Source organism: Poeciliopsis prolifica, unplaced genomic scaffold (assembly GCF_027474105.1).
Source record: "Poeciliopsis prolifica strain line A6 unplaced genomic scaffold, Auburn_PproV2 SCAFFOLD042, whole genome shotgun sequence".
In the NCBI taxonomy this organism is placed as follows: domain Eukaryota; kingdom Metazoa; phylum Chordata; class Actinopteri; order Cyprinodontiformes; family Poeciliidae; genus Poeciliopsis; species Poeciliopsis prolifica.
In genome coordinates this window covers 3,579,422-3,590,648 of record NW_026562417.1, presented here as the reverse complement: position 1 = coordinate 3,590,648, position 11,227 = coordinate 3,579,422, and the positions used below count along the sequence as shown (strand labels likewise).

The 11,227-nt window shown below is 41.9% G+C and overlaps 1 protein-coding gene across 6 annotated transcripts; it reads left to right on the top strand.

Annotated features, from left to right (window-relative positions):
* The first annotated feature begins 3,764 nt into the window (after positions 1–3,764).
* Positions 3,765–10,628, top strand: pfkfb3 (6-phosphofructo-2-kinase/fructose-2,6-biphosphatase 3). 6 transcript variants are annotated; one of them, XM_055055556.1, is made up of 16 exons: positions 3,765–4,060; positions 5,145–5,273; positions 5,401–5,497; positions 5,572–5,638; positions 5,724–5,798; positions 5,882–5,938; positions 6,077–6,201; positions 6,284–6,491; positions 6,573–6,719; positions 6,812–6,916; positions 7,011–7,140; positions 7,628–7,755; positions 7,845–8,033; positions 8,169–8,191; positions 8,564–8,614; positions 9,672–10,628. In XM_055055556.1, exons 1-16 carry the CDS (start codon positions 3,991–3,993, stop codon positions 9,676–9,678), a joined length of 1,608 nt encoding a protein of 535 aa, XP_054911531.1. In that variant the 5' UTR covers positions 3,765–3,990; the 3' UTR covers positions 9,679–10,628. The 6 variants fall into 6 exon arrangements, with proteins under 6 accessions (XP_054911531.1, XP_054911534.1, XP_054911532.1 ...); XM_055055561.1 differs by lacking the exon at positions 3,765–4,060 and adding an exon at positions 4,428–4,604; XM_055055558.1 differs by lacking the exon at positions 3,765–4,060 and adding an exon at positions 4,621–4,924.
* Positions 10,629–11,227: the final 599 nt, after the last annotated feature.

The window sequence follows — 11,227 nt, the reverse complement described above, 5'->3', positions numbered from 1 at the left end:
GTTAAGTAAGAGGCAGTTCTGGACCAGTCGACCCACCTCCTGTCTCTATGCAAATTTATCTTTGTCTTGGCTGAGACCAATGACAATAGTCTCAACTTTGTCTCACAGATCACTGATAAGCAGCAGTTTTCTTTAGAGACAATACACCCTGGGGAGCTCAGACACCCCTGGGGGTTGCCAGTGTTGATTCTTGTCAGAAGTTGATTCCCGCCCTCATCTTGTTCTGCTGGTATGTCAGGAAGCTAGTGATCCAATGGCACCATGAACTGGTTGAGGATGTCTGGGTTGACGGTGTTGCAGACCAAGCTGAAGTCTACAAACAGGCTCTTGGTCATCATCTGCTAACATGTTTGCATATGAAGCAAACTGCAGGGGCCATTGGATAGCCTTCAAATTCTCCAGTTGAGTCACTTGAGGCATTTTGTGAGGACAACCTACCAGGGATTACTTAAACCTAGGGAAATGTGTTTGTTGGGGACCAGGATGATGATGGAACGCTTGAAACAAGAAGGTACTTGTTGAAGATCTGAGTAAAGATTGGGGTCAGTGTGTCCACAATGGTTTTCAGGCATAAGGGGGAAACAGCTAAAAGAGACTATTGATGTCTTCCTCTAGTTCAGGCAGGGGGTCTAAAGAGATAAGGAAGGTTGGTGAATGGGGAGCTTTTGTCTCAGAGTGAGGGTTGGGAGGTGTGAACTGCTGCCTTCCCAGACCTGCAGCAGAAGTTGTTACAGTTGTATGCGAGATGAGGATCCTGCTGAAGGTGGGGGATGGGCTTCTTTATTTGCCGACATTTTGCAGATCGTTCCAAACTGATTTCAGGTCTTCTGCTGAGAAATTGTTGCCTTCTCACTGTAGTCCCCCCTCCCGGATCTTCTTGGTGAGTTGTCCTGGCCTGTTTAGACACTAAGATCAGATTCCAACAGAGGAACTCCAACATCTTTACCTTCCGATCAGCCAGTGATCAACTGGTCTTTTATTGACGTTGAAATAATAGCAACCAAACCATCTTTTCAGCTTGGTAATGGAGGGATTATGATTTGGGCTCCTTTGCAGATTTGACAGTGTTTAAGCTTCAAACTACATTATATAACAGTCAAATCTGAAGACATCTGGGCCATGCTTCATACAGAAGATCCCAAAGGCAACAATAGAACCAAAACAAAAGTCTCCCAATCACACTTCAGACACATCCTGTAACAACACTTAGCAATACCTAAACGGTACAAACATAAATAGGTGAAAGCAAAACTTAATAGAACAAATAAAAGTGGAAAGGTTGTCCAGAAATGCTTCAAAGTCCACATGGAAGACATCAATCAAAGCAAAATCCATTACAGACCAAAACCTTAATCAAGTGTTATCCTGTCTAAAACTTTAATTACTTCCTCTCTACTGCAGTCCCACAAGAGTAAGCAGCTAATTTTGTTAAAACTTGTTCAAAGACAGACAAGCAGTTCATCCCCTTGAGGTAGTCTCCATCACTGTCACTTCCTCCTGTGTGCTAACGCCTCGGTTTTAAGGAGATCATGGACCGCTTACGGCAGGAGGTTTGAGGCAAATTCACTGCAACAGTCTGCAAGGGAACATCAGAAGTTTTTAACTGGTTTATATTGAGAAATAAAGACTTTTTCCACTATAAACAACAGCTATACAAACAACTTTTACCTATATGAGACTCTGTCTACCAAAGGATGCCTCAAAATAAATTAGTGACATGTTAGTATTCCTTCTGGTGATGCATGAGTTGTGGATATGTCAGTTCTGGATAACATGTTCTGTTTCCTGTAATTCTCCATTCAACAGATTCCTCTGCAGACTGTGTCCTGGTCAGTTGATGAACAGCGTTTGCAGTTTTTGTCTCGAGTATCTGACTCACTCAGACCGTGCAGTTTTTCTGAGTCACCCAGCTTCCTGTTTGTTCAGGTGGTCAAATGGAAAAAGAGTGCCATCCGTGCGCAGAACGGACAGGAAACGAACAATTCAGTTTTTAGAGACGAGTCCAAGAGATTTCACGGTCCAGGTTAAGGCAATGGTGGAAATTTGGTCAACTTTTTAAGATTGACAAAGTCCAGAAAGGCTTACATTTCTGTACTTATAACAAGAGTGGCAATATCAGCAGTAGCAGTAAGATTTTGCACAAGATTATAACATAAGATAGTGTGTGCAGGGGATTAATGTAGAAATATCAGACACACAATCTGAGGGACATGCAACTGAGCAGGAGACTTTAAAAAATGCACATAATGTGCTTATTTAAATTCAAATATATATATATTATATATATTATATCATATAGAATTTGGAATTTTATTTTTATTGATTCCAAAGGGAAATTACATCATGTAAATTCTTCAAATTTATTGTGGATAGTGATGATGGCTGTTGGCAGAAAAATGCATTAAACATAAAAAAAAGACAAAATAACACAATATTTCAGTGATTGGAAATTTAGATTTGAAATATTAAAAAAGGCTTTTTTTTTAGTTTTTTGGCACAAAAACCTATACGGTTGTTTTTTGTGTGACAGTTTTAACGTGTGTTATTCTCGTGCTGCACAGCTCGTTTTATAAAACAGAAGGAGGGAAAAACACACAATGCACATAAAACAAAGTCACGATAAAACCTGGATGCATTCAGAGAGTCGCTGCATGAGAGCGTCTCCATTGCGGAACGCTGCAGCCGCACGCAGCACGTCACCTTATTTGACCTTTTTTTTTTTTTTTTTTTAATTTGCAGCTGAATCCCTGCCTGGATGCTGAGGGGTATGCAAGAAAACCCCCCCATCCTGACAGGATTAGTACAAAGCACAGAACATTTCAGACCTGTTATGGCTTAAAAAATTTTATTTTAAGCAACAGATCATAAATCACTTTCCCACTCATGACACGTCATTTATTATGCTCAAAGTCTAAAGTTTTTTTGTTTGTTTTTTATGTTGATTTGATCCCAACATTTAAATGTGGCGATCTCTCCAGTTAAAGCACATTTCATCCAAACGGCAGAGTTAAGTTCGCAGGTGAATGTTTTTTGTTTTTTTTTTGCGTGTGATTTTCCCCAACCTGAGTCACGCAGGCCAGGCTGTGGAAGCGGGATGCGTGGACGTGCGGCTCTGCACGTCAACCCCAGATCTGACCGTAAAACAGAAACAACCCACTGGGTTTCCTCTGCAGGCGGGCAATTCCTGCACTAACTATACCGTTTTAATTGTAAAAGAAAAAAAAATTAAATAAGTAAATAAAATAAACGCATACTATGTTCATTAGAATGTAAAAATTATAATTGGGAACTTTTTTTTCAGTGAAATTATTTAACAACTGTTACCTAATGTAAAACTTAATGCATCAAAAAAAAAAAAAAAAAAAAAAAAAAAACTAAAATGTTTTTATTTTGTCAAATTATGAATTTAAAAAAACCACCAACAATCATCTTTTAAACAGTGTAAAAGGAGCGAAGTGGGGGGGGAAACTCGTTTCAAACTATTTACCACGTGAGACAAAAATTGTTGTGTTGAATTGTTTGAACTCAAAGAAATAAAAAGACAGCTAAATAAACCCATCCACACTTAACCGAAAAAAATATTATACAGTGTAAAATATGAAGAAAAAACGGTACATACAAATTCGTCTGTTCTTTAGATAGTGCAGGTTAAGAAAGTAATTCCGCCACCGGGTGGCGCTGTGATGGCCTATATGCGTTTTGTATGTGTCACAGGCCAGAGCCCCCTCGTGTGTGTTTGTGCGCGAGCGTTTTACGGCTGCTTTCGTCACAGGAGTCACGTTGCTTCGCCGGCCGGCCAGGCGTGGTTAAATAGAGGATGTGTGCCGCAGACCGGCAGATTAGCTCAGCACAGCCAGGATTGAGGACTCGGTGAGCGGAGCTCCGGCTCAGAATAGTGTCCGGCTCTCTTTAAGCGTTTTTATTCAAAGCGCGGGACTTAAGCGACTCGCTTCCGTCGTAGCTGTGTGCTTTTTATCCAACCCTAAAGGAATGCCAAGAGAACTCACCCAGAACAGGATCCAAAAGATCTGGGTTCCCACCAAGGATGACAAGCGAAGAGGTGAGACTGTGCATTTGACCTACTTTATGTTTCTCGCGTTATGGTACGCTCGTACAAATATGTGTCCCCCTCGCCTTTGCCATTTCTTTACATAATTTCAACTCTATACCGAACCTTGCCTCTTTTTTTTCACCATAATGGCGGACTTCACGTCTGTTCCGTTTGACCACATTAGCAGCATCTCCACATTCCACCCTGTTCTCCTACCGTAATAAAACCTTCAGCGCACTTGCTACGCAGGAACCGGCATCTTAAATGATTGGTGGTCTTTATCGGCACATGTTCTACGTCACCATGCCCCTATTGAACCGGGACGTAAGGAGACTCCTGTAACCATGGCTACGGTTACAGGAGTACGGTTATACTTTTATTGTCTCATCTTTTACTATTATTTTGTTAAAAAGAAGTAAATAAAAAAAAAATCTTATTCGGGAAACAAATGACTTCTGGAATATCAAGCTGGAATATTTGCAGTGCCCTTGATTTTTTATTTTTTTATTTATTTATTTTTTAAATAAATAAAACTCCATCGACAACGTATAAGGTGGGTGTGATGAATCAGTCGTTCGAAAATGGAGTTAAGAGCTTGATCCGTTTTTCCGTTTAGGCATTGTAGCTCTGATGTTGTGGAAACAAGATTAAGCGATGCAATGACGAAGGGTAAATTGGCTCTATCAGAGAATTAATGGCCTCTGTTGATGAACACTGTGACGACAAAGAATGCACCAAAAGACGGGATTTCTTTTCATTTAAAAAAAGCCCCTCTTTTGTGTGGACAGCCAAGTGAAAACAAGCCGTTGCAGCTTCTGTAGGACAGTGCATATCCCGAAGTAGGTCAAATGCACAGTGAGGTGGAAGTAAAAGGTAATTCTGGCAGCACGCAGCCTTGTGTTGGCTAATGGGATGTAGAGAAATATGAAGATCTCTTAGTGGTAAATTCTAACAGTTTCAGTTTCTGTTTTTTTCTGGGGGAGGGGGGGTCTCTAGTGTCAATCACTTTCAAGAAGTCTGAAGCAGCTAAAGGCTGAGTGCAGCTTTTAGCTCAGTAAGCGATCGTTTTTCATGACTTGTCCCTTCCCTGCAGGCACCGGAGCCCCACACTTCGCCAACCCCCCAACCGTCATCGTGATGGTGGGACTGCCCGCTCGAGGAAAGACATACATTTCAAAGAAACTGACCCGCTACCTCAACTGGATCGGCATACCCACCAAAGGTTGGTACTGTTTGAGCTCAGCAACTTCTCTGTTACGAGATGTGGTGCCCCCTTAATTAGCTTTCCAGACAGCATAGAATCATGTTTCTCTCTTGGGGACATAGCGTTCATATTTGTTTCTCTGCAGTGTTCAACGTTGGAGAGTACCGCCGGGAGGCCGTCAAAAATTACAGCTCCTATGACTTCTTCAAGCCTGATAACGAGTCTGCCGTGAAAATCAGGCAGTAAGTCTCCCCGACACTGAGAATCTTGGTTCCTGTTTTGTTTGGCTTGACTAACATTTGAATTTTTTCTTCAGGCAATGTGCCTTAGCAGCTTTGAGAGATGTCAAGTCCTACCTGAAGGACGAGGGAGGCCAAGTGGCGGTGAGTTTGCTTGGTTATTTATGCTGGACCACCACAAACACCCAACCAACGGACCATAACTGGACCTTCTTGGTGTTTCCTTCAGGTGTTTGACGCCACGAACACGACGAGAGATCGACGGGATCTGATCCTAAAGTTTGGCACAGAGAACGAGTTTAAGGTATGTTGCCTCGGTAACAGATGCTGCAGTGTTTCAGGTCTAGAGCGGTTCATTGAATCTGATCGCTTTTACATTCTGTCCAGATCTTCTTCATTGAGTCTGTCTGTGAGGATCCCAGTGTGATTGCGTCAAACATAATGGTGAGTTTCAGACCACGACACTTCATGGTGAAGATCCACGCCTTTGATCGCACACTGAATATTAAAGATGAATGAATGCTCACATCTCCTTTGGCATCAGGAATGTGGTTTGCCATCTAAGTTTTCCTGCCTGTACAGGAAGTGAAGGTGTCCTGTCCTGACTACAAGGACTGCAACAAAACCGAAGCCATGATGGACTTCCAGAAACGAATCGAATGTTACAGAACCAGCTACCAGCCTCTGGATCCGGACCAGTTTGACAGGTAGGCTGGGGTTGTCTGCCTTTTTTTTTTTCCATGGCAACTTCGTCCTTTCGGGCAGAGCTCTCATCCTGTCGTCCTGCAGGGATCACTCCTTCATCAAGGTGATCGACGTGGGCCGCCGTTTCCTCGTCAACCGCATTCAAGATCACATTCAGAGCAAAATCGTCTACTACCTGATGAACATCCATGTCCAGCCGCGCACCATCTACCTGTGTCGACACGGAGAGAGCAAAGACAACCTGGAGGGCCGACTAGGAGGAGACTCGGGGCTGTCGCAACGGGGCCGACAGGTACAACCAGTCGCCAAGTCATTGAGGAGAGAAAAACCCAGGCTTAATGATGAAACAACAAGCTAATCGACTTGTTTGTAGTTTTCAGCCGCCTTGGCTCGGTTCGTTGATGAGCAGCAGCTGAAGGACCTGAAGGTATGGACCAGCCAGCTGTGCCGCAGCATCCAGACCACCGAGCACCTTGGGGTCCCCTACGAGCAATGGAAGGCGCTCAACGAGATCGACGCTGTGAGTGTTGCCCAGAGGAACGCCGTAGTACCCCATGAAGCAACTTTAACTCCCTTTCCGTGATCTAATTGGCTTCTTTTGTTGTCTTCTAGGGTTTGTGTGAGGAAATGACGTATGATGAAGTGAAGGAGAAATTCCCAGAGGAGTTTGCACTGAGAGATGAAGACAAGTACTACTACCGCTACCCAGCCGGAGAGGTACACCAGTCCCATCATGGTCAAACACAGGTGGAGCAGTTTGTGGAGTTTAGATCAGTGCTTCAACCTGTCATGTCAATTGTCCTGATTCCAGTCGTACCAGGACCTGGTGCAGCGGGTGGAGCCGGTCATCATGGAGCTGGAGAGACAGGAGAACGTGCTGGTGGTGTGCCATCAGGCCGTGATGCGATGTCTGCTCGCCTACTTCCTTGATAAGAGTGCAGGTAGGAACTGATGCACACAGTGTCCATTTGAGGACTTGAAGGGATTCAATTCTTCTGTTTGTATTTCCATTTAGCATAAATCCTCATTGGTTGATCCTCTCCAATCAGGAAGAGTGACTGAAACAAACTTCTACTGGCTGAACAGATTCAAACATCACATTGGTTTTGATCAATAAAACTACATGATACAGACCAATTGTCATTTTCACTTAGCAGAAGTCCAGGTGCTGCCTCAAACCCTGACTTCCCTTGTAAATGATCATCCTCAAGTTTCTTGAACCGCCACTTCATGCTAGCATGGCCCTGGATTTAAAGTTTCAGGAAATACTGTTTTGCAGAAACTAATTGTTCTGCTTTGTCTTAGTTGACTTCAGTGGTCCAATTCTGATTTTACGTTTAAATGAAAACCACCTTGTAGAATCCTGAAAAATCTCAAACTATGCCTTTTTGGCTTTTCTAAAGTGTGAACTTTTCCGTGTGGCTCCAGATGAGATGCCGTACTTGAAGTGTCCCCTCCACACGGTCCTGAAGCTGACCCCGGTGGCCTACGGCTGTAAGGTGGAGTCCATCTTTCTGAACGTGGAGGCGGTGAACACGCACAGAGACAGACCCGAGGTCAGCCGCCGCCCGACCCACCCACCTTCTGAAGGCCTCTGCTGCCGAGGCGTTCTTCAGTCTGACGGCTCGTCTTTGTCGCCCCACAGGAAGTGAAGCGGGGTCCCGGCACCCTGATCAGGAGGAACAGCGTGACACCCCTGACCAGCCCGGAGTCCAACATCAAGAAGCCTCGCATCGAGGACCTGGAAGAGGCCCCCATCCAGGAGCTGCCCGGCTCTGTAGCTTCGCTGGCCCTCTGCTCCTCCACTCACATTCCCCTGGCTCTAGCTGGACAGGTACTGCAGCCCACCTGCCCTCATGGTCCACAACCATCCAGATCTTTCTGCATCTGCTTCCTCACTCTCAGCCTTTTGCATGTCTGCTCACTCATTCGTTTGTTTCCTCCTCCTCTGTTCATCTGTTCCTCACAGCACTGGCTGGGCAAAGTTTGCCTGTAAGTATTTAACAGGATCTTTTTTTTTTCCTTCTGTTTACTTTACATCAATTTATTTCCCATAATACTCAAACAATGAGGGAAGTAGATTTCCTAAAAAGTAGTTATTTACATTTCCTCTCACTCCTGTACAACCCAGAGTTGAATCATGGGAAATGATGTAATCTACTGTTCTGGTAGTGAAAAGTGTACACATTTGTTCATGTGGAACTCTGACTTCCCAGCATCGCATTCCTGTGATTCTTCAGCGTTGTCTCAGCCAGTTTCTCTTCTCTACCCTCCCCATCCCCTACAGTCCACCTCCCACTTTAACTGCTTCATGCTGACTCTGTCTGTCTGGTTTATTTTTGGCCTGTGTTTTGCTCCTTAAAGACGCACCATCCTCCACTACCTAAAGGTGGTTTTCCATCTTAGCTTTCAAAGGTAAACACTGCAAAATCTGTGCAGCTGCTCCAGGCAGTCCCATGTCAAAAGTATTCATCCCTAAATAAAAAACAAAACAAAATTTAAACACAATTTTTTGTGTTTTTAATTAAAGAAATCTGGGCAAAATTTTTAAAATTGTAGGAGAAATTTATATTCAGCAAAAAAAAAATCCCTTTTATAAAGGCTGGCTTAGTACGCACTTTAGTTTCTGCACAGTCTGAAATAAAAAAAAAAAATTTGGTTGTAATATTTAAAAACAAGTTTTCTTTTGTTTGCTGTTGTTTTTATATCCCATTAGGTTATTTCTTTTAATAGGCCAATTGCAAAATTGAACTTAAACTCTTGAGTGAATGTGGTTGGTTGGAGTAGCAATACATTTCATTTGTATAAGTGCCTTTCTTGACACTATCAGTCACCTTACATAATTTAACAAAGTTTTATTTGAAGGCAACAGTAAAGTTAAACACTTTTGAGTTTTGTTTTTTTCTCAATACTTCCAATTCTCCCTGTTTATATAAAATTCATTTTAGTTACATAGCACAATGTGAAACTTGATGGGGTGTGAATACTCATGGTGCTGTAGCTGCTGCCATGTTGTTCTGCTAGCTAGCTAAGTCAGCAGCCATCTGCTTTAGCAGCAATATTGAGTGTTAAGCATATAATTCAGAATGTACGAAAAGATTTCCATTAAGTTACCTCAACCTGCAGCGTCACTGAACTTTGACATGAGTGTGGCTGACCAGTTTGAGCTAGTTTGGATGTCTCATTAGAAAAGTATGAAACATGTTGCAGGGTGTTTTTTTTTTTATTTTTTTTATTTTTTTTTAACTTCTCTAAAGATATTGGTTACAATAGAGAACCTGTTAACAGACTTGCTAGGTAACCCCTCATTTCCTCTAAAAATAGGAAATGTTTGGGTGATGTAACTACTTCAACTTTCTCTGGCCTGAGGCCATTGTGCTTGCTGGAGCCTAGTCAGCTTCTCGGTGCATATCTGCAGGCTGACTCTGTCCGAGAGAAATTTAAGCTTTTCTTTGTGTGTGTTTGATTGCAGAACCTGAGAAGCTCCTCTGTCTGCCATGACATCCTGCAGCCCTGCTAGTGGACGGCGTGGGCGAGTCACAGCGACACACTCTGCTACATCTTTACCGCTTCAAATGGGATTTCTTTTTTTTAATTTTTCACAAGAATTTTGGAAAAATGGAGTTTCCTGTTGGCTCACCAGTCTGGATATCGGTTCATTTCAGAGACCAAAGACTAAAATCACTAATGGGAGTTTTTAATATTATCCCCCACCCTTTCCTTGCAACATCGTAACGATGAATTCTCTGTATGCTGACATATATCAAACAAAGCAACATTTTGCACAGCGGTGACTTTTTTTTTTTTTTATTCTTTGTGGGTTTGGTTTTGCCATAGAGTGCCTGTAGTGCTTGCTTTCTGCAAGCCCCAAGCAGCTTCTTTTGTTTCTCCAGACTCAACTGCTCAGAGAGAGAGAACATTTCACCTAATAACTCTACATATCATTTTAATGCGCTATTTTGTCTAGTATTGAGTATTTTTTTGTTAGATTTTTTTTGTGTGTAGCTTCATTACCACATTGCATATTGTTTATGAAAAATTATTTAATTTTGTTTTGGGGTCATTGACTGCTATGCACAAAATGAAGCACCTATTTTTGTTACACTGCGTGCTGTTAATATCTGTAAATATTACTGTACATATGGAGAAACTGGATCGGGATGTGACTGGAGTTGTGGTGTAGGGGTAATTATTATTTTTTTTTGTACTAATGTTTAACTGAGAGGAAAAAAAAGCTGTTCATTTTCTCAGTTAATATTTTGTTAACATGTCTGCTTGAGAAACTTGAATTTTCTTTTTGTGATATTCTGTATATTTTCGTAGGTTTTGAACGCCTGAAGCAAGAAGTGTCTTGTGCACAAGGGTTTATGTTCAGATTTTTTTTTTCTCTTTTTTTGCATCTGGAACAATAAATTCACTTGACGAAAAACTTGCGTGTTTTTTCCTTATTCCTCTGTTTAACTGAAATTCCTTTCCTTGCTGTATAAGGACTCTTCTGCAACAGTCATGGCAGTTTTCCAACTGTTATCTCACTTGGATGAATCATGCAGTGAGTCACAAGCTGCATATCTGTCAGTTTGCAGACAGGAAGATGCTCTCATTCAAACTGTTTGGGGAGGTGGGACTTTTCTATGTAAATATGATGCAGATTTAAATATACTGCATTAACACATAATTATGCTTGACTAGCATCAATTCATAATTTTACTCAAAAGTAACCATCCAAGAAATTAGGAGCAAATGTGACTCAAATATAGGGGAACTAATCTTAACACATTTTTAAATACTGAATTAGTCATTCAATTGAGCAAAAACAATTATATGCAAATTGTATTTTTTTAAAAAAACTATTTGGGGGAGGGAAGAGGTTACAAATAACATTTAGGCAGAAGAAACTTTTCCCAATCCATTTTTCTCCAATATTAAACTTCTATAACAAATCCGTTTAGAGCACAGGTGTCATATTCCAGTCCTTCGAGGGCTGGTGTCCTGCAGTTTTTAGATGTGCTACAGGTACAAAACACTAGA

Bases quoted from the DNA above. Each gene is read 5' to 3' on its own strand.
- pfkfb3 (XM_055055556.1), top strand. From the start codon at position 3,991: ATGCCAAGAGAACTCACCCAGAACAGGATCCAAAAGATCTGGGTTCCC. The intron at 5,498-5,571 runs GTAAGTCTCCCC...TTTTTTCTTCAG, and splicing joins TCTGCCGTGAAAATCAGGCA to GCAATGTGCCTTAGCAGCTT. The intron at 6,202-6,283 runs GTAGGCTGGGGT...GTCGTCCTGCAG, and splicing joins GATCCGGACCAGTTTGACAG to GGATCACTCCTTCATCAAGG.